The sequence below is a fragment of the Pezoporus wallicus genome, unplaced genomic scaffold, assembly GCF_028554395.1.
Source record: "Pezoporus wallicus isolate ANWC-B61680 ecotype Strahan unplaced genomic scaffold, APGP_CSIRO_Pwel_v1 contig_3817, whole genome shotgun sequence".
In the NCBI taxonomy this organism is placed as follows: domain Eukaryota; kingdom Metazoa; phylum Chordata; class Aves; order Psittaciformes; family Psittacidae; genus Pezoporus; species Pezoporus wallicus.
Genome location: NW_026635157.1, coordinates 5,170,015 through 5,192,726, shown reverse-complemented (window position 1 = coordinate 5,192,726; position 22,712 = coordinate 5,170,015). Strand labels below are relative to the sequence as shown.

General features: G+C 37.8%; 1 protein-coding gene across 7 annotated transcripts in view; it reads left to right on the top strand.

Moving 5' to 3' along the window:
- Positions 1–22,712, top strand: part of ADGRG6 (adhesion G protein-coupled receptor G6) — a 110,745-nt gene that overhangs the window by 58,207 nt on the left and 29,826 nt on the right. For 5 of the 7 annotated variants that reach the window (XM_057407099.1, XM_057407142.1, XM_057407091.1 and 2 more), the window contains 6 exons: positions 2,529–2,612; positions 8,929–9,014; positions 10,320–10,372; positions 10,454–10,507; positions 19,976–20,118; positions 20,814–20,928. In XM_057407099.1, the coding sequence (XP_057263082.1) occupies positions 2,529–2,612; positions 8,929–9,014; positions 10,320–10,372; positions 10,454–10,507; positions 19,976–20,118; positions 20,814–20,928 (535 nt within the window). The remainder of the gene's footprint in view (positions 1–2,528; positions 2,613–8,928; positions 9,015–10,319; positions 10,373–10,453; positions 10,508–19,975; positions 20,119–20,813; positions 20,929–22,712) is intronic. The other 2 variants (XM_057407128.1, XM_057407117.1) reach the window with 2 other exon arrangements.

The following is a 22,712-nucleotide window of genomic DNA, read 5'->3' as shown; positions in this document are numbered from 1 at the left end:
TAGTGTAAAAATTACACATATAAGGATATATTACGTGGTTTTAAGATCAGCTCAGTTGAATGCAAAGAATAGGCGAAGTCTGGAGATTTCCATGCCAATTGAATCGTTGAACATGCAGAGACAGTTAATTCCTTCTGCTCTGCTTAGAGGGGAAAGTTGTATAAAAACGCTCAACATGACCAAGGTCAGCTCATTTCCACGATACCTTCATGAACACAGACCTGCTAATGAGGTGTCATGCTACGTTAAACTTCAGTCACAGCAGCAGATGCACCAAAAATAATGTCTAGCTCTGTAATCCTTTTCAGGCTGAATGGTGAAGGAAGGATATAGCAGAGAATAAAATATAAAAGGAGAGGAGGAAGTCTCAGGAGTCTTTCAAACTGACATTTAGAGGTAAATCAGTTTGAGCTTAACAGTACGGAAGATGCACTTTCCTTAGGAAGTCAGTAAGAGATCTATGTCAGTCTTCAGTGTACTCCCATATTTTCCTGAGGTTAATTTATCATGTTCTTGGAGCGTGTTGTACTGGTCTCCACAGGGAAAGTGAAATGCAGTAATGTCCATAATCAGATTTCAAACAGTAATTTTCAGGTGTCACATTAACAAAGCACAGTGTGATCTAAATAATGCTACCTGAATACCTTAGGTAAATGTGACAGCAACAATTATCAATATTGGTCTTTTTATATGTAAAAGGTAATATAGCCACCATATAAAAAATTTCTTGTATTCTCCTGGAAGAGCTCAAGGCATTTTCCTCTATCAAAATGGGACGGTGTGAAAGGACATTAGGTCATCCAATATGACTGCAGAGATGGGCACACTTTCAGCAAAGCAAGCCTGCTTTTCTAAAAGCCTCGTCCTTTTTTTCAGCTTTATTAACTTGTTTAGTAGAAGATGTTGCCTCTAGTAAAAGATGCTACTTTTCAAACTTGCCTCTCTTAACTTCTTAGACCATCACATCTTCAGTAAAGACTGAGTCCTTTCACTAAGGTAATACTCTTCTTTTTCTTCTGAAAAGCATTTGCTAAAGTGTCACTCGTGTTCTGTGTTTGTCACTTTGGAAGTGACAGATCAGATTTACCATCATCATCACCATCATTGTTATTGTCATAATTACGAAAATCATAAAAAAATGTCTATTTCTGTCAGCAATGCAGATTTATTTTAAACTGAGAGGCCAGTTTGGATTCCTTTTTTGTTTGTTTGTTGTGTGTTGTGCAATTGCACCAGTAACAAAGTTTGCAGATGCCAGATTGTGTCAGCTATAGTCTGATGAAAGAGCCATTTTCTCCATTATGCTTAACAAATATTTTCATTCATTGGAACATAACTCCTTTAATGGTGTTGGCTGGAAGATACAGTCAGGAAGAACCCTTATAACTTGTTTCTCAGACAATACAGCCCTGAAGTTTCATGGAAGAAGAGTTTTTTTATATTATAGGGTGTCACTTTATATATTCACATTCCCAGTTAGAACCTGTTTACTGGAATGTCCAACTCTTCCTTCTCTTGCCCTAAGCTTCTTGTTTCACTGAAACCTGAGCATGAACCTGCTCCCTAAGCTGAGACCTGAGTTTATGACTTTCAGACTCAAAAGGTTAGCTAAAACAACCACACAAAAAATCAGAATCTCTTGCCTAAAATACATTTTTAACCTTTTCAGGTTGGTTCTTGGTCAAATCTGCAAAAGCAATGTAACGCTGAGATTATACTGCACTAACCTTCAGATTTTAAAAAGAGTTTTCAGGGAAAAAGAAACCTGTCAGTGAGTGGATTTGCATTCCTTGGGAGTTTCTAGAAAAAATGAAATTATTTTCCAAACTGTTATTTGAAAATGTAGTGGTATGATCTTTGAATTCCTTTAGCGTGTTTATCTTCCCAGTCCACTACCAGGGGGAAATTTGCAGTTTGATTTTGAGAAGTGTTCTAGCTGGTTCTCCTGGGAAATATTTCCCAGGGTTGTGTGGGGTGACTCCTGTTAATGTCAGTGGGAATAATACAGCCAAGATCCTACATGAAGCTTTCAAAATATATAGTCCATTTCAATTATACCAAATGTGATTTCAGTTCTCTTTAGTGAATGATTTCAATGGTGATAACTGGATCCTTACTTGGGTGGTTTAGTTTCAAATTTGTTTGTCGTCTTCAGGCCCTGAGCAGGGACAGTTACTCTTTTCACAAGAAATATTCTGTATTCATGCATCTTAGATCTGTTTTCTGGTCTTTGCGCAGCCGTTTGGATCTGAAGCTCTTTTAAGAGGATTTTGAGTTTATAATAGCAGCAGGACTGATCTTGCAAATCTTACACTTGCAAAACAGTGAAAGTGAAGATTGCAGGACTGGGACCTCAGATCATATCCATTTATCACTTTCTGCAGGGAAAAAAAAAAAGTTTATTTTAAAATATGGCATTGTGTGTAGATGTTTTCATTTTACATTGTCATGTGTTGTTCCCATTTTGTCTTACCGTATTAACATTCATATTTCATTCAAGTTCACCTCTCTCTCATCTTTATTACCAGCTACTGTAAATGCTACTACTCCTACACCACCCACTGTCACCACTAACATGCCCGATACTAATAGAAACGATAAGCCAAACAATGGTAAGAAATCCTGTGTTACATTTTTCCTTGTACTGTGTCTAGAGCAAAATTATTGTATTTTAAGGTGTGTTTTTCATAGTATCATAATGTCAAGGGTCATGCCTCAGTTTTGATCTCATTTACACTGAAATAAATCAGGAGTAACTTCACTGAACCATGTAAGAATGGTGTAAATGGCAACAGAACCAAACTCTTGTGTTTATTTGTATCATGTTTACCTGACACTTGTATGAATGTGTCACCCATTGTATTTACCCATGCAAAGAATGAGGGAAGGGAGAGGGATTTTTAAAGAGGGTCTGTAAAGAATCATGCTATTGAAATGTTTTAAGGCTACAGGTTATGAGTCATTGTGTAGCTCCTGCTTATGCAGCCAGGGTGGTAGTATGCTGAGATTGTCTGTTCCTCACTAGTCAGTTGCAGGAGCTAAGTGGAATCATTCCTATGGAGCAAAGCCACCTCCACTGAGTCAACAGGAATCTTTCCACTGACTTCAAGAAGAGCTGGATTAGACTTTACTAGGGAAAATGTTGACAGTATCAGATATCATTTACTTTTCATTTAGAAAGATTAAGGGAAAAAATAAGGTAGTAAATGAACCTATTATTAGCACAGGAAAAAAAGCTGGGATTTCTTTTGGGGTTTTCTCAAATTCTGTGATATCACTGTCTCCTAGAGACTGAGCATCATTTTATGAGGCACAGCTAAAATATTTATTAGTTTGTTAAAGGTAGTTGTTAAACATTAACAACACAGATGTAGATTTCTGCAATTTTTATCTGAGGCTTAAAGATTATTATTTTTTTTTTTAAGATTTATTTTTTTCAGTGTGCTCCACAGAAATAAATTAGAATACGTGGGGGGTTTTGTGGTTTGTTTCCATTTTGGGCTGGTTTTTTTTGGTTTGTTTTTTTTTTTTTGGCCTGGTTTGATTTTGGTTTTATCCCCAAATGCATCAGTTGTTACTGTAGGTTTTAAAATTCCTGGAGATTCTTGGAAGATCATTTGTTGTACATTGGCAATCAGGCAGTACAGTAGACAATGTGAAATAATTTATCTGCATTCAGCCTGTCCAGACCTATTAAACTGTAGAAGTAAGAAGCAGATATTGAAAATTTCTTCTAAATACTGCATTTTTCTTTTGTGGAGCCATTCACTTTATGTTCGCTGTAAGCATTTAACTGATTTTTGTAACTACAGAGGATAAGCCTTCTTAATGTTAGCATGAATAAAAACTGGACAATTAAATCCTTTCTTTGGCTTTGAAACTCCCAAGAGAAAGTAGAAAGACTAAGAAAAATAACCCAAATTTGTTTACAGTAGAAGCAAATTAAACTTTCACTCAGCTGTCTGGAGTAATTTTTCAGTCTTGGTAAGTTGATTTTTAGGCCAAGAACAGACAGTTAAGTTGCATATATTTTCTTTAATCCTTTAACTATGTGGCTTACTACACACAGACCTGCAGGAATTCAGACTTCCTGCTACAGTTATCTTCAGAATGAAGAGAAATTCACCTGAATCCTCCCGTATACGACCACAGAGGCACCAAGAGTCTAAGATAGAAGGGGTCAAAACCATAGGAATTATCTCAACCCCGATTATTTGGCCAGTGAAACGAAGGCCTCTCCATTTCAGTAAAAACTCAGCAGATGAGAACCCAGAGAGAAAAACTATCTACAACTTTTTTCTTCTAACTATGTCCACATCAGCCACTTCTGAGGACACTGGCAATGATACCTTGGCTGCTTTTACAGAAAAAATCAACCTAGATAATACTGCGATGAATCAGTCACCAAATGAAAATATTTTGAATTATTCTAGAAGTTCATTTCATGGCACTTCTGATGCATCAGATGCTGTTACAGAGCCTTCTGTGAATGCAGCAATTCCTCTTCGTCAAAGCAGAAGTCCTAATGCAGAGCTAGCACAGACTTTGGCAGATGGGCTGGATCATTCTGACTCTGAGTCAGTGTTCCACTCTCCTGTTAGCAGCAGCAGCACTGCTTATGAACACAAAAAAGAAACTCTGTGGATTTCATCCTCCAACAGCAGCACAACCGATTTCAAGCATATAAGCAACATCTTGGATCCTGCGAGTTGGTGGAATGAGACCTTATTTCATCATTATATCACCTCTGACATTGAAGACCGACATTCTTTTTCTAGCTTATCTATATCAGTTGCAGAGCAGAAACCATCATTCCAAAAAAGTAAGCTAGATTTGCTAGACTCCTCACCTGAAAACTTTTACCTGGAAATGATAGAAGGCAATGCTGATAGGGAAACTTTTTCTGCATTAGAAGCAAATAGTGAATTTGAGTTTAGAAAATCTACACACGTTAAGGAACATCACTTAGGAGGCATTACAAATTTAACTTCTATGGCGACTCCACATGCAAACCCAAATATTTTTTTTCAAAACATGAAAACAAGATACACAAAATTTATGCCTGATATCCAACTGACAAATTCATTCCTAGGACACAGTAGAGAACTACCACCATCCTCAGCACTTCTGCTAGGAGCAGGCTGGACAAGTTCAGCATTTAAGGATGTTGTAACAAACCTGCCTGTTTATCAACCATTGTTGACTGCCATATATATGGAAAGTGACAGCATGTTTATTTCCAATAGCAATTACTGGTCTCATTATTTAAAACATACAGTATATTTTCAAAATCCAAGTGACATCCTCAGGTATGGAATAGTGGAGAACAATTTGGATGCATTTTCCAAATTAGAGGCAGAGAACAGGAATAGAGTTGGCAGCTCTGGGGGCTCAGGTTACTTGGATTTTCCAACAGAATATCTAGATATTTCTCCTTCTTTAACAGCAAGTTTCTGGACTGTTTCCTACTATTTGAAAGAAGAATCTCAAGTGTTTTCTGGGGAGCCATCAGAAAATAGGTGGCTCTTATTTAATAAACTGCTTTCTTCCCCAACAGAAAGATTATCATCCATTAGTTCACCTGATAAATCTGGCAGTATCTCTGAACAAACATCTGCCATTAGATTATTAGGTCACAGGGCTGAAGAAATGAAATTCTCTAGTCATGCATCAGCTTTGGAAACACAAATCTTTAGTTCATTTATTCCAGGCCTCTCAAAGAGAATTTCAGAAAGTAATGGCAGGACAATATCACAGTTGTACTCGACAATGAACTTTGCAAACATAACCATGTCTTCCAACAGTGAATTTTATTTTGATTTTCCTTTGCCCTCCTTGGAAGCACCTTTGCGACAACCCTCTCTAGAAGTACAGGTAAGTCCCTTAAGTCCCTTTGATAAGATACTTGAAAACTCCACAGAGAAATTAATTATATTTGATAGTTTACACATGCAAATTAGAACTGACCTAGTAAGTGATCAAACCAACATGACCTTCCTAAACAAAAGGCAGCAGCTTGTTTCTGTCCTTCCAATGCATTCAGGAACCCAGTCTTCAAGGTATAGCCAAGCTCCTTTCTTGATAAATACACGAGTTAAGAGTTTGGTAAACCATACAAGAACACATGAATCACTGCAGCCTCAAAGTCGTTCAGAAAATGATGCTGTAGCAAATGCTATTGATAAAGCAAGAAGTAAAGTTCAAATAGATGCAGATATTCTTTTAAAAAACATCACTTTGATGAGTTCTGACTTCCTTCCAGTGACTTGGTCTTTGGAATTAAGGCACCTTCTTCATTCAGGCTCATAATTCAGAGTCAGTGAACCTTACTCCACACCTCCAGTCTCACAGAGTTTTCAGAACCGTCTTGATACAATTTCTCCAAGCCTGGTTACTCAGTGGGACATACCAGAGTTAAGCTTGCCAGCAACTGTAGTACCAAGAAATCATCTAACTGTTATAGGACAAAACTCCATTGAAAATCAAGGGGACAGTCTGAGATACTCTCTATGGGCAGTAGAACAAGAAAGCACTGGTGATAATGAAGACATAAGGAATTCTGTTCTGACATCAACAAATATATTGAAGCTTTCTGAATGGGATTCAGAAGGGGAGGTGTACATATCCTTCAGCAAGCCCAGAGAAGGAATGTCTTCTCTGAATACTTTTAGTACTCATGTCTTGGATTTTGAAAATGCTGATTATGGACGTTTTGCAAATCTCTCTTCTGTTTTGAAGGCATCAAGAACTGCAGTCATGGGTGATGCAATACCTTTGCCGTCTTCATACAGTGGAGTTGTTATTCAGCAAAAAGACACTATCTTTCAGGGCACTCTGATGACACCTGCAGCAGCAATCCATCACTCTGTCATGCCATCCCAAATGCCAGTTTCTTCTGTAATGTACCATCAGTTTCCAGTTTCAGCACATGTTCATTCCTTGGCCAATTTACCCTCTGAGACAAGCCAAAATACCACTCCTTATCCACCACTGAATCAACTTACTAGCTCTTCTGCAGTCTTTTTGTCTTGTTTGTGTTACTCCATCACTGAGCTGGGCTGCCTGTGTCGACCTGAGGTCAACTACAGTATGTCACGCCATTAAGTTAGCTATAGAAAAAAATCCAGATTATCTTATCTGTTATATATACAGTTGGTAGAAGTAGCTGGCTTTCATCCTTTAGGTATAGATCCATTTAGCATATAAAATGATTTTGCAACAGTAGTTTAATTACAGTAGAAGGGAATTAGTAACATCTTAGTGATAGTAAATGTCATTAACATTTGATTTCTAATTTTTGTGTGCATCTCTAAAACAGCTGTCATGAGACTGTGAGGATAATGTATTAGGTTGCCATATATTTAATATTTTTATGCCATTTTATTGAGATTGTATGATTGTTTTTAACTAAGTGTATTCATATATTTTTGAGGATTTAACTTTCAAAAAACAACTTTAGTTTGCCTAACAGAACAAAAAAAAAAACCAAACCAACAGCAAGCCTGGAATTTCATTGATCATTGTAATTTTGAAGTTAATGGTGGGTGTGGGAAGATTGTTTTTCCAGGTTCTTTTTTCAAATTATCTTTGGCTACTTTTCATCAATTTTCTGCCCATAAAAATATTTTTTTCATTCACCATTTTGGGATGGGATTTCCACTGTTTAATTTGGAGTGTGAGAAATCATTTCTGGTTTTCACTATCTGCCACTGCAGTCTCCTGAGAGTGTTTCAAAATGTAGATTAGTTCTTTGTTCTTGTTCTTTCTTTGCCTCATTAAAACATGCTTTGGGTAACCATCTGGTGGAGATCTTGAGGCTCTTGACTAGTTTATAGTTACTGTATTTGATTTTAGACATACTTTGCATATTCCTATATTAAGGTGATTTTTTCCATATGCATCATTATATAAATAAGGTTATAATTATATATATGACTATATATGAAATATATAATGCACACTTTCTGTATGTGTGTATTGGTATAGCACATATGAAAATTACATTATACATATAAAATTGAATATATATATATATACAGAGATATATGCATATAAATGAGATCCAAATCTTGCAAGTGTTTTCAACTTGCCCAAAGTCCAATTTTCTACTTCCAAGGACTTAATTTGACTTGTGAAAAGTATAGGCTTTTAACAGAGAATATTTGATGTTACTTATTAGACCTGTAATCTTCTAATGCTGCTTACCAACTCCTGAGCTTAAAGGGAATTTATATTTACCCTGTGCCATTTCAAAACCATTTTACTGAATATAAAATTGCCCCAAGCCAAGTGTTACACATTTTGTGACTGAAAGATGGTTTGTTCAGTTGCCAGTTTTCTAAAGCTAATGTGAGTTCTACTATCTGGCCATCACTAGGCCTGAGAGCAATGACTGCGTTGTGAAAACAAGAATGGGGTATTCCTTCTCCCACCTAATTCTGCTGTCAGTTGTCTTGTGGTTTCTAGTTGATGAGCTTTATCTGCTCTCTTTAAGTGTAATCTGCAGTGGTTGAATTCTGGATTATAATAATATGACTGGGAGCAAAATTTATTGTGTTGCAGACTACTGTAATTATAATTTCGTAAATTCCTTACACTTTCATCATCTTTTACACACCACATTAAAGGCATATGCAAAATACTATTTATACATGCATTTGTGAGTTTCCATATCACATTTCATGTGTCTCAAAAAATGGGGGGAGAGGGGGGCAGGAAATTCCTGTCTAATTCGACAGGTCTAATGGGAATGAGCCCAAGCCCACAGGGCTTGTTCACTCCAAAATTTTAGAATGCCATCTAGAGCTTGACGTGTCCTTGTATGTTGGTTTCAGCCCAATCTTTCTATTCATCATGAAACTAAAGTCTCATTATTATGACGGGTAATTTGCTCAATTTCTAACATTATAATACCTTTCTAATGAACAGGTGGGCTATTCTACAGGATATCTATAGTTGTCTTTAGTTCCAACTCTGATGCTACGTTAAAAGTACATGATGTGGTTGCAGAATGGGTAAGCTACGTTTTTTCTCCTCTGTGATTACATACATGAATCTGCCCCATTGATGTTACCAGTCCGAAAAAAAAAAAAAAAGAAAAAAAAAAGGGGAGGCTATTAACTAAATTCTTAAATTAATTTGTGTTCTCTGAAAATCTTTCTATTATTGATTTACACAGTAATGAGTTCAGGTCTAACTGGGGCTATTAAGCATTATAGATAAAATTTTGAAATGTCTCCACTATACTAGCCATCTTCTTAAGAAATGTAGATGCTAGTTGAACTTTTGGAAGTTCAGAGAGATCAGAATTGTCTACTGAAAGAGGCAGATGTGTAAGTTCCAACGTCATTATAGAGAGCAAAATTTTTCTCCAAAAATACTAACATGGTTTTGAAGTTATAGTAATAGAAATAATAATAAAAAAGACAATATTCATTTGTGTGAGGCAATATAATTTTGCAATTTACACTAATATTCTCTACTTCAAAAGTCTTCTATCATAGGTTAGTTGTTGGGGTTTCTGTTGGGGCCCTGTTTTTCAGCCCATTTATCAAACAAGCTGCTTTCTGGGCCCTTTGGGTGGAGGATTTTTGAAGTTCTTGTCTCGGAAAGTGCCTTCTGTCTGAGTACAGATATTCTCTGTCCCTTTTGACAGTTCACATAGTGGCACTCAGTCTGTAGGTAGTCTTTATACCAACTACTTAATGTGAAAATATGATATCATAATATATGGCAGTTATTCTTTCTGTTTCTTTTAATAAAGCTGGAGACTTTCAGCTTTCAGAAGCTAAAGAAACCAATAGTCATCTACAAGCCAGAAATACAGCCAGGTGCAAGTCTCTTGACAGCAGTAACCAGGCAAATGTACATAGGTGCCTGAGCCAGAAAATCTATAAAGGTGTCAGTTGGCCCTACCAGAGTATACAGAAGTTTCTCCCAGTGGGAAAACTGAACACCCGCTGCCCACTCAGAATAAATAGTACAAAGATCTGAAAAAAAAGATCATTAAAAGGTTGTTTCTGGGAATTTAAGATGCGAAAGAACAGGAAAAAAGGAAAAGTTTAGCATCCCATGCACATTCAGCATGTTGTGGCCTTAAGATTTCCTTCTGTCAGTAAAAAAGTCCACATCTTTCACTACCAGTTATGCATCTAATACAACAGTCACCTCACTGAAATGGGAGAGTGTTCTCTTTGCTTTGAAAAAGAGAAGGGGATTTCTCAGGGGGGAGAAGGGTGAATTTCTAACTCTGTCTTAAGCAACAAAGTATCCTATTGACATCTCATTATTCATCTGATCAATGTATTTCTGTTTTTCAGCTAAACCGTACTTTCCAGAACTGGAATTATACTGTGTATGTGGTCAATATCAGGTAAATGATAGGGGAAAGATGTTTATGCTATGTTCCTTTTGAGAACTAGCCCACCCTAATTAATATTCATTTCTTTCATAGCATCCACCCTGGCTCCATAAAAGAGGGAACAAGGGAAAAAAGAAGTATTAAAAGGTAACATTTTTAAAGACATTTTCTTGATAGAGGCAATGGCTGCTATTACAAGTGGCTTTGCAACAGGCTTTGTTGTCTGTTGCTGGGTTCATTGTCTGTTATTTGGCATATGCTGCCAGTGTGTAAATGTATGACTGCTGGTGAGCTGTGTGCTCTGGATGTGTTCAAAAACCTAATACTGGTTATTGTGTTTGTTTTGTTTTGAACCTGCTGAGCTTTAAACCTTAACAGATCCTTTTTCGGGGCTCAGGTTTCACCTGTCACAAAACTGAATAGACATATCATATATATGTGGTATGGCACGCCCAGCTTGCTTTAGCAACAAGCATTGGTACACTGCTATCTATCCACTGTCGCTGCATTTTTTCTCTTGAACCACAGTCTTTTGAGTTAACAGACATCTTACTAGATGCAAAACACTGAAAAATCATGCTAGAATTGAAAGTCAAATGAGAGTGAGTGAAACTATTTACCATATGCTCTCATTTCCTGGCTTTTGCTGGGCCCAGAGGCACTTGAGCTGGGACAGCCTCAAAGGCAGCCAAAGAAAGTTAGATGGGTCACACCCTCTGAAAATTGGGCCTTGGGGGATTTCTTTGAAAGCAGCAGTCTGATTTCTGAGAGATATGTGGGGAGGGAGTGAATCTTGGAACCAAAGTAAGGAGAGGAAACCAAAACAGAATTATTAGTATTGTGAGGAAGGGGCAACAAGTGGGTATGGGATGTATCTGTTTGCAGTAGTAGGCAAAAATCTCATGGGAAAGGACTCGAGAACTGCCACAGTAACAGCTGGGTATTTTCATTTCAGAGGTAGCCAAGTATTCCCAATTTACCAGCAGGGAGTAGTTATTGATGCTTCCAGTTTTCTACAGTTTAGCTACACGCAAAAAGATTTGTAAAAGTTACTATCTCCTTCCCACACACCCACAGCAGAAAGACAGCTTTTACTGGCAAAACCATTTAGCTGGTATAGTGTAAACCCAGTCTCTGAATGGGCTGTTTCGCTGCTTAACCTACATTTTTGCAGTAAGGTGTAGTGTTGTGGCTTGGACTTTTTTTCCCACTTGTAATTGATATGGTTATGCCAGCAGAACCTTTTAAGTGGAGACCATGCCTCAGGTCTTACCAACAATCTAAGACTGCTGAGAAATGTAAAACTTTCCCCATCTTTATTCCTGCATCTTTTACAAGGCTACCGGCTCAGCCTGTCAGCATGTTCTCCCCTAGACTGCGTACCTGATTTCTTCTTGTCTCACCTTCCCACCGTCCTGTCTTCTGGATTCTGTTTATTATTCCTTGTCTATTAAAAAAAAAAAAAAAAAAAGGTGAAGGGGGAGAAATTATTCTAGTAATTCTGGTAATTCCCTTTCCCTCCTTTTGTGACAGACAGTGAATACAGCACTAAATTACTTCTAGATAGTTATGAGGAAGTAACCTCATTCCTATTTACTTTGCTTATCATATGTAATTTCAGAAGCAATGTAATTACACATTTGCAGTATGTCATAAAGCTTTTCAGGTCTAATGAAAAACTAATCTTCTCATGGGCTCTAGTGCACTTTGTGTCAAGGCCAACTGGTATTTTTTTATAATTCTGAAAAATTTAGTATAAATGTGAGCATGTCACTCAAAATGTTACTGTTCTCCAAATAATCAGGATTGTTATGCTGGGCATGTTTACTTAGAAAAGTGCAAAAAGAGAAATCAAAATTCTGCCCAACCTAGCAACTAAGTTGGGGTAACACAGGGAAAACAAAAAATTTTATTGAGCTGCATGATACATGACTAACAAAAATTAAACTTTTCATGCGTTGTATAAGCACATGTGCATATATACAAATATATATACACTGAATTTTTTGCTGTTTTCTCGTGCATTTTTCATGTCTGACATGTATTTTCATGCATCATTTACCTCTTACAGGAGAGACATTTGAGAAAAGCTGGTGTTCTCTCAGCTTCAGGTCTTCTAAGTATATGTCTGTCATTATATATTGCTTCCCTTACGAAAAAAAAGAAGGATCAGCTTACCAGTAGTCTTCAATGTTCCTGGGTTTAGTCGCCAGGTTTCCAGTTCTTTGAGGTTCATGCATCTATTTCTAGATTTTGCAAGGAAGAAATCTGTTGAACTTCTGAAGATCCAGAAAACAAACTTTTTTTAAACTATTTTCCAATCATTGTTTTCAAGATACTTTGTTAGGTTTTCCACTTTCTTGGTTTTGTCCTGGGTAGGATTCTAAGGAAATCCTGCAGCACGCCAGAGTAACATTTGGGGGTATAAAATATTAGCAGGTTACAGGTTGGAAATTTTTAATCCCTGATGGAAGTAATGTTACTTTCTCACTACTCAGGTGATCCACTAAAATGTTAAGGATGATATCTTGCATGTAACTTACTTACAGTGGGATTTTGTGCAGGTTCTGTTAATTAAACATTCATATAGATTATTTCAGTGAATAGTTGTCTGAAGATTTTCATACTTCATGGAATTATAGAATGGTTTGGGTTGGAAAGGACCTTAAATTCATCTAGTTCTGACCCCCATGACAGGGGCAGGGACACCTTCCAGCAGACCAGGTTGCTCAAAGCCCCATCCAACCTAGCACTGACCACTTCCAGGGATGGTGCAGCCACAGCTTCTCTGGGCAATCTGTGCCAGTGCCTCATAATGAATTTTTTCCTAATATCTTCTAGATCTACTCTTTTTCAGTTTAAAACCATTTCCCCATGTTCTATCCCTACATGCCCTTGTAAAAAGTCCCTCTCCAGCTTTCTTGTTTCTCCATTTTGGATAGGCAAGAGTAAGTCTGTTGTAGTTTGAGCCATTCTACTACTTCTCTTAGCTTTAAATACTTCTTATTCCATTTGTGTTCACCTGAACAGAATTTCACTCCACAGTTAAAAGACCTAACCCATAAGTATCATGGCCTTAACTATCTTTACAGAAGTGAATGTAATAATCTTACTGTAACTCACAAAACCTTATCTCTCTTTTCTGAATTTCCCCCAAGATCATAACCTTTTTTATTTCTAAGGCACTATTATAATTCTTCAAATTGCTCTTCAGAAGTTTTCCCTCTCTTTACATGAAGTCATATTCTTACTATTCAGATTGCATCTTTTTTCCTTACCTTTTGGATTAGTATTTTATACAGCAGTTAAAAGCCAAAACCAAACCAAAACTACAAACAAAACAAATATAAAAGCCCCCAGAACTTTCCCAATACTTTCTATGCATTTTCCTTCAACCTTATTTACCACACTGCTACCTTATCAAGGCACTTCTGCTGTCGTTCTCCCCACTTAATCTTCTTGCAAGTGAAAGAGGAAGAATTGTTAGAATGATGTAGAGAAGAAATAGAAGCTGAAAGTAGGAGGTAGGAAGCTGGCTTTTTTTGGCATGTTAAAAATAGGTGTTTTCCAAATAAATATTTTAAACTGTACTGTTTCCAGAGAAGAGCAAAACGAAACAAAAATGTGGAAGCGGATTCTTAATCTTTCATTGTTGTGTTCTATGAGCTGCGGAAATCCAAAGTACACTGTGATTGTTACGAATTTATGTACATGGTGGTGAGAGATAGAGTGCCAAGTCCAAAATTCATATTATTATCAGCACATTTAATACTGTGAGATATCTGTATGAGAGCAATATATCAAGCTAATACTTTAGTAGATTATTAACTACCTTAATAGAATGTTATCACAGTTTAACCTGACTTCATACCTGTTTTTATTTTTTGACTCTGGTCATACTGTTGCCATCTCTTAATGAGAGGGCAGCTGTTCAAAATTAAGTTTCAGAATGGTACCCCATTATTTTGAACAAATCTTTGAAAGTGCAGCCGATTTGTGGATTTGATGTAGATAAATGATAAATGTGTTTGTTTCTTTCATTAATTCATTGCTTTTTATGACTCTGCAGCTTTTTCAGAATTTTGTGTGACTCCTGCTGCTGCTTTTCTCAGAAGGGTCCTACTGATCCTAGGTCTTGTCAAATGGTTCTATAGGGCTGCCTCCAGAATTCGTCTTTATTAAACAATTCTGCTCCACTGCTTCTTATTTCTTCTTTAATTTTGCAAGTAATTTTGAGAATTCAGGTCCCAATTAATTTAAAACCTTTTCTCTGCTTAATATATAAAGAAGATTATGCTTGCTCCAGCATCCACTACTTGATTGTCGTAATTCTGACCTATTTCCCATGTTCAATTTCTTCTCCTGTGGGAAACAACATTAATGTTAGTACTGCTAAACAACTCATCCAAATTAAAAACCACAGTGGTGAGCATTTGTGTAAAGACCACTAAAGTTAAACAGAAATCCCTTCTCTTAAGAATGAAAATAGAGAAGAAAGCAGGAAATCAGAGCTGCCCATAGTCATGCCTAGTTCTTTTTTGAGGTCCGTGGGAGTTGTGCCACCAGTGTCAGTGAAGCAGAGTGAGGCTCCTGCATGCTGTGTTCTTGGGTCTTGTGTTGCTTAATGGAAATTTTAATGCACTTGGATAAAACTTAAGCTAATTACATTGCGTAATAGCTTTAGACAGGAGCTAGCAACATCAGAGCAGCATAATTTTACTTTTATAGTCCTAAGCATCTTTACCGAGTAAAGTATCTGCCTTTTGCATTCTTTGTAGGTTACTTAAGATTATTTGTTATGAAATAATAGTTACTTTATTGTTCTAAACGAACACATCTGTGATGCCTATTCCTATTTTTAAAATTTTCCTGGTTTCTGCTGGTGAGGTTTTAGGAACAACTTGGACCTGGCACACCTCTACTCGCTGTGAATTCAACTTCAGTGTTACTGAAGGCAGAAAAGAACAGCCTTGACCAGTGCTGAGCAATGTTTTAAAATGCCACATAATGTGTACATTATGTGTAACATTTCTGCTTGAAAAACTGAGCAACAAAGAGCCAAGCATAAATCCACAGGTTTCTCCACAGTGGCATCTTGTGTCCATGACCTATAAATAAAGCCTTCATTACAGATGGAGAAATCTGAGAATTTCTCCCAAGTGACTGAGGGATGAACGCTTCTTAGTGTCCTGCTGGAGCTGCCTGCTTTTCTTCCAACTTCCAGTGACTTTCATTGTCTTTCCAGTGACTTTTAACTGGCCTGACATTGTTAGATGCCATTTTTAGGGAAGTACTGTGTTAGGGAATGGGGTTTTTCTTTGTATCTTTGGAACATAGTTCAAGCACCACCAAAAACATTTCAGTGAAAACAAGATGTTGAAATGTGAAGGATTCCAGCCCTTTCTGCTACATTCTCTACTAACAAATAGTCTTCATACCAAATCTTCACGTACTGTAAGTGGTTTCTGTTTAAAAGCCTTAGTTTTTTTTTGTATTCCCACACCAGATCTGTAAGGAGGAGTAAGGCCCAAAGGCAGAAGGACAGGCATAGAGGTATGACCCTGCTATTTACAGGTCTATTCTGATACAGTGGCCACTGACTTAAGAGAAAGGCTTAGGATTCTTTTATTTTTAGTAGTCTAAAAAGAAACTGCAGATTTTAGTTTTGTGTCCTGATGTCTGTGATTTTTTATTTTTTCTGTAATAAAACCTTCTGCTGATAAAGAAACCACTTCATCCCTGGCATTATTTTGAATGTATTTTTTATGGCCAGTCCTGTTTTTTTTCTCTCTATTCTGAACATTTTAATGATATCACAGTCAAAATCAACTCAAGTAAAAGCTGATCCACAACTCAGATGCTTGTGTGGAATACTTTTAATTTCCCTCTATTTTGACATTTCATTCTGTCTCATTCTGTGTGTTTTCTAATATTTTTTCTGTTTTTTATAGTAAATATTCATGAGTGGCTTAAGCAATAATCAGCTCGCTCTTTGTCCATTTAATGGGAAGAAGTTAGTAGTGTTCACAGGTGACTAGATGGCCTACCTGTGCTGCCAGTTTTGAGTTACAGCTACCCATCTCTGCTTCTTCAAAGCCAGCATAACAGCAACATTGGTAAAGAATTTAATTCTGACATCTTGAAACATTTTTGAATATGCCAAGGTACTTAGGAATGAAATTCCCAGTGACTTTTCGTGGAAGTATAGACTCCCTGAGTACTTAGGTGCTTTTAAAATGATTCTTTATATTCTTTAAATCAAGTAACATTAACTACAAAGGAAATAAATAGTGATTTGTTAAACAGTTTGGCAACCACAATAACTCAGTATTAGCCCAGACTGTCTAGTACAACTGAAATGCATGGAGAAATATGCATTGCTAATTATCAACCACATATCTTCAGGTATGAGGGAGTCTGTGCTGCACGGTTCACATGGTTTGTTAATCCTTCCTTCAGGCTTCTTGCATTGCGTAGCAGTGAGACCACTGCCTGTGTGTAGGCACACAGTCCTGGAATAGCTCTGAGTCACGCTGCCAGAGAAGAAAGCCGGCTTTGTGGTACGCACCATGGCAGCATAGGCTCCACCACCGCCTTCTGTGCTTTTGATGAGGATGCAGCTCTGTAAACTTCTCTCTGTGAGCCAGCTTAGCTCAACAGACCAGGAAAAAGTGGGATAGACACCAGTCTTCCCCTGTTTCCTTGCTTGCTGCAGCTGTTACCATTTCAGTGAAAGAGAAGAGAGGCATAAATACTTATCCCCATGGTGTTTACGTACACCACAGTCCAGCTTTTTATACTGACTGCAGTAGTACTAGCAGTACAGGTTGCTGTGGTGATGTGCAGTTTGTATCTGGTTACTGCATTGAGAATCATTCTGCTTTTATATGCCACACAAAAAAAGATGTAAGACTGGGTGTGTTAAATCCAGTGACACCAGCAGAGCATAGCAGTGTTGCCATTTATTTGAGTGTAGGCCTACTGTTTCCCAAAGCAAGAATTTTTGTTCTTCACCATTAAAATGTTTTCTTTCTGGGATCTGAGTGTGACAAAAGTGGAAGGAAGCGCTCAGCTTCATATTGCGTCAGCTGTCAAGTTAAAAGGTATTTATTTACTTTGGGAAGCTAGCATGAGTCATTCTGAAAAGTTTATAGAAATTGTTTTCATCATAATATGGTACAGGCTCTTATTACACAGTATACATGTCTTGTGCTCTCAGAGTTTCTCAGAACACAAATAACAAAGTGGTTTAGAGATTATTTTTATCAGTGCTTCATAATCAATACCTTTCTCTATAATTGTTCAAGATAACTGTAACCAGTTCTACTTCATCTATCATTATCCCTTCTGTTTTGTTGCCGTTATCCCTCTGCACAGTTATGGTACAGTATTAAATATCATTTTGGTTAGCTGGGAGTCCTGCAATAGGCAGCATAGCAGTAGCAGTGACTGATGACTTCTGTTTTGCAGCCAAAGTGCTGAGGTAGGGAGTGGCATCAGTACATTAAGTTTTCCTCTTCTGAAGTAAAGGGAATAGATGAGTGAAGCCAGAATCTTTTAGGAAAGATGGTTAAGTGCCAGGAGACTCTGGGGCTGAAGTGCTGGAGGGCTGAAGGAACTGGCAATCCCATAGGCAATTTCCATGCTTCTGCTAAAAATAAATGCCTTAATAAACTTATGCCACATAATATACCCGAGGTATATAGCAAAAGCTGCAAGGGTGCATATCCACCCTCCTGAGCCTATTGCCATATACTGAACACTCCACAGAGGCCAAAAGAGTGTTAGGAGGAACTCACTATCTCTGGGAGCAGGGTAGGAGTGACCTAGCCAGGGATAGCTGTAATTTCTCTGCTAAAATACATCCACTGGGAAACAACACGCCAAGCCAGGTTGTCACTTTTTCACTTCTTCTCCAGCAAAATGTTACCAGTAAAACAGTGGATATGGCAAAAAAATAGGAAAGTGCCCTGGTGTGCAATAAACAACAACAAAAAAACCAAACCCAAACCTAGACAAAAAAAAAGGCTCCAACCAGGGACTGTGTATATTTTATTTACTTTACATCTGCAACAGTGAAATGTGTGGAGTATTTAGTTAACAGTCGGGATTTCTTTATGAGGTTTGGGCTTTGTTTTTCATTTGTAGGTTTTTTCCTAGACTGAGAGGTTGCTCTAATGCCAGCTCTTTTAATGTCATTCCACTAATGAGAGCACTTCAAAATTACTGGATTTGCTCAGTTTTTAGAATTATGTCTGAGAGAAAGAGGGTTCAATCTGCCATCTAAGAGCAACATCTGTACAGTAAGCTGTAGCTTTATACTGTACCAGACTAGGCGCCTCTGGAAAGTGCAACTCTGAGCTGTTATCATGGGGATGTCCTTCTGAAAGATTTTTGGAAATGAAGTCCTGGTCTGTCTAGGAAGGGGTACCTGAAAACCCTACCAGCCCTCCTACATACAGCACCCATACAGATTTTTTCTTCTAGTCTTCAAGTAGACTTGAAGACCCTTTAGCTCACAGCTGCTTTCTTGCACTGGGTGCTGCCAGTGAAAGCAGCTCTGTTTGGTGTGTGCCCTGCTCACTCTATGTGTGCTGACAGTGCTGCCACTTCCCAGGCTGCCAGGAACTGCTCACATGCTGCAAAGGTCTGTCTTTATTCAGACTGCTGGGTATCCAAGGGCAAGGCTATGATGAAGACAACCCAAAGGAGGCTTGCTTTTTCCTTTTCTCTGCATTTTGGCTAACACGAAGAGCCAATGTTCCATGCTTCAGTGGCGTCACCTTCTACTAGCCAGATCCAAGCAGTGCTCTTGGGTACCGACATTCTCTTCTCCAACATGTGTTTTCTCTGTACCAGGAGGAAATTTTTGAGCTTTCTACTCTGGGCTTCTTTCCTGTGTCCTGCGAGAACTTTTTTCTGTTCATTATTTCCCTTCCAGAAAAGCTATGTTTTTGGACAAGGGTGGGGACCTTTATTTCTCTCACAGGAAAGAGTCTTGGGCACTTTTAACTACATCTTATGCCCAAGAAAGTAGCAGTGGGCTACAGTACAAAACAGCTGCTGCTGCTCAAACTTGAATTACTCATCTGAGTAACTAGATTTCCCTAATTAGGACTACAAGTTTCAGAAGTGTGTCGGGGTGTTTTTCACTACATCAAAATGTAGACATCTGTTCTTTGTTAATCTTCCAGTCTTCTGCAGTCAGCGAAGAGACAGACCCTCTTGGATGATTTTTCCCAAGTTTTGTAAGGTGGGATGAATCAGCTTTTAAGTTCTTCAGACATCAGCAACCAGATTTTTAAATTTAATTAAGGCCCATTTAGAACTCACAGCTTTATGCTTTCATCTTTTAAAAGAATCTGAATCCTCTGAAAACATTTCTTAGCTACTTTGATAAGATGCTTCTTTAATGGTAACTCGAGGATGAAATTTCCTAAATGTACTTTTTTTCATGGCCTTATATATACAAAAAAAGTAATTTACAGATAATGAGCAACATTGTCTTGGTGCTACTTGTTCCATACTGGGAAAACCAGAGTTTGTCAGATATTTTTATTTCCACACATTTGGCCTCTGCTGTTCTGACTCAAACACTCATAATTTTCCTTGCAGTTTTGGGGTTTTGGCTCTTCTGGTTTATAATTCTACCAATAACATCAATTTAGAAGAGGAAGACATCCGACAGAAGCTCATAAGTAATAATGGGACCATGGAAGGAGGATATAAGATTCATACTGTTGATGTTGATCCAGTGGGTAGGTAGTTTTTGGCTTTGCTACAACAGATTTTGTTTGCTTGTCCATAAGTAAGCATTTTCTGTGCTCTACTAATCTCACATTGCCAAGCAGTATGGCTGTTTCAAATTTTAAATTTTTCCTGTAAGCCTCATTGTTCCACTAATCTCGGAGAGCTGTGCTCAAGATACCTGTTTTAACGCAAATGCGGTTGTCCAGACTGCTTTAGTCAGTTTTGCTGTCTGGTTCAAAGAGGCTGGGACAGTTCCTGACAGCTCCTCTTCTAAGAAGTATGATTTACAGCCAGAGCTTTCGTGAGACATTTTGGACCTCCAAGGCCCCTCATGCCCACTCCTCCACCCCGTTGTTTGTGCTCCTGCCAGTTGCTGTCCTTAATCGTCTTCCTTTTAGCTCTCATCTTTTACCATTTAGCTTCTTGCAGAGATGGCCCTTCCTTTGAGAGGGAGGAGGTGGGGGCTGGTGGAGTGCATGTGGAATGCGCAGCATGCATGGTTCAATCCTGTGTCTCAAGCACCAGCACTATATATTGTCCCCTGTTGTGGCCCCTTCCATTGCCACTACTCTGTAGACAGCAACCAAGCATTTAATGTAAAGACAGCTTTGCACTGTAGACTGGGTGATAAGATGAGGAAGAAGTGGAAGATGATTAGATGAAGAAATTTACCATTAACACTGATACACTTTTATTGTTACAGAAAAATGTTTAGCAGAAGAAAACCCTCCAAACTATTTTTGGCCAGATACCAGACCAACTGTTACCAACTTCACATTATGCCATGGGAGCTCTGTTCAGACTGCATCAAGAACCTGGTAGGTTTTCAAATACCTAAGAAGCTGAGAGCTTCAAATGCAACTTTCTGGTTATATTGTTAAACTGCATCCTGCATAATGGTTGTCACTGGCTGGTATTGTATTTCAGGAAGATGATTTCTATACTGTGAGAGATTATGTGTGTACAGTAAGAGTATGTACTTCACTGATAAGAAAAAAAAGGCTCATCTACCGCTTCTGTAGGGCAGTTGAGGCCCACAAGTAATACGTGTTCAAAGTGACTATAAAAATAGCACCTTTATACAAAATTAAACTGCTCTCTTCTAGTCTTGATGTTTATGTTATTGAAACCAAAGTTTCATATTTGCTACCTCTCAACTACTAGTATCTGACTTGTATAAGAAATTTCAACAAAATTTGATGATGAGTGGTGTAACTGGTTTAATCCAGATCATCTCATGTCATTAAGAGAAAGTAAAAGAAATTCTGTGAAACAAGCATTTTGCTAGTAGTTAGTCAGGATTGAAGTTGGGGATAATCTTATGCTTAAAGATTTAAGCTTGTATTTTTAAAAACACATGGTTTAGCATAAATTTTCCCTACTGTTGGCTTTCTTTGTGAGCATTTAATAAAGATTTAGACACCATATCTCTATTTCACATTTGTAAAATGGTAGTATTATTACTTCCTTTGCTATATTACCAAAACAATATGGCTTTGATCTCCTTTCAGTGGCTTGAACATGGCTATGATGTGTTATTTAATTTTATCAGTATTTAGGATGATCACCATTACATGTAATACAGTAGTCTTATCTGCCCACATTACATCTGGAACATGTTCTGAGAAGACCAGATCTTTTACTTTTTGAAAACAATATGGCAACATGAATATGAATCAGCTTTGAGCATCTGTGCCAAACAGGAAAGCAACCAGCAGTATATGTAACTAACTCACTTCCTCAGCCTCTTAATCTTATACAAGAACTGCTGGATTCTAATAGACCAACTTTTGTTGTAGAGTGAGTAGTGCAGAAGTCAAATTGTTTTTGTGTCAGAACCTCAGAATCATTAAAAATTAAGGCTTCTGGTCTTTGCTGCCCCATATTGCTTATCTTTATTGTTCATGTGTGGTCTGCACAATACGTTGATTGTCCATGTACAGCACTTATCATGAAAAAAAAAAAGTACATGTTCTGCACTGTGCTATGCTTTCCTTGACTCTGCATCCACTAGGTTTTGCTAATGTGGAGTACAGGTGGGATGTGTTTTGAGAGAAGAGGAAGCTCTTCTAAGGCCTTCTTCTAATGCTGTACTTCCCACAGTGGAAGGTTACCAACTAGTGTGCTGTTATAATAAAGTCAATCAATGGAGGAATAACTTTATTCTATCATGTGCTGAATGAAAGGATACATTCTTCCTGTTCTCCATTCTGCCTTTGCCTTGCTATGATAACATGACTGTGTTTAAAGAAAACTGAGGAGCAAAGCGTGGTTCATTTCAGAGCCATATCTGGGTATTTTGCTATGGTAAGGCTTTTTTTAAAAAGCATTTTGAAAAAACTGTTTATACGTGACCCTCACCTGGGACCTGGATCTGACGGTGACTTGCCCCAGTTTTCAGCGGTGGCATAAATTTATATATCTCCACATAGCTCCTGTCCTTGTTCTTCTTACAGTTTGCCATTGGCATGATCAAAACCATTTGTATCAGATGGAAATTATGGAAACAGCATCTGATGAGGTCATAGTAAGGGCACAGTAGATTTTGTCAACATTTTGCTCTTTCCTGAAATGCAAGGCCAGAATTTCTACTAATGCAGTT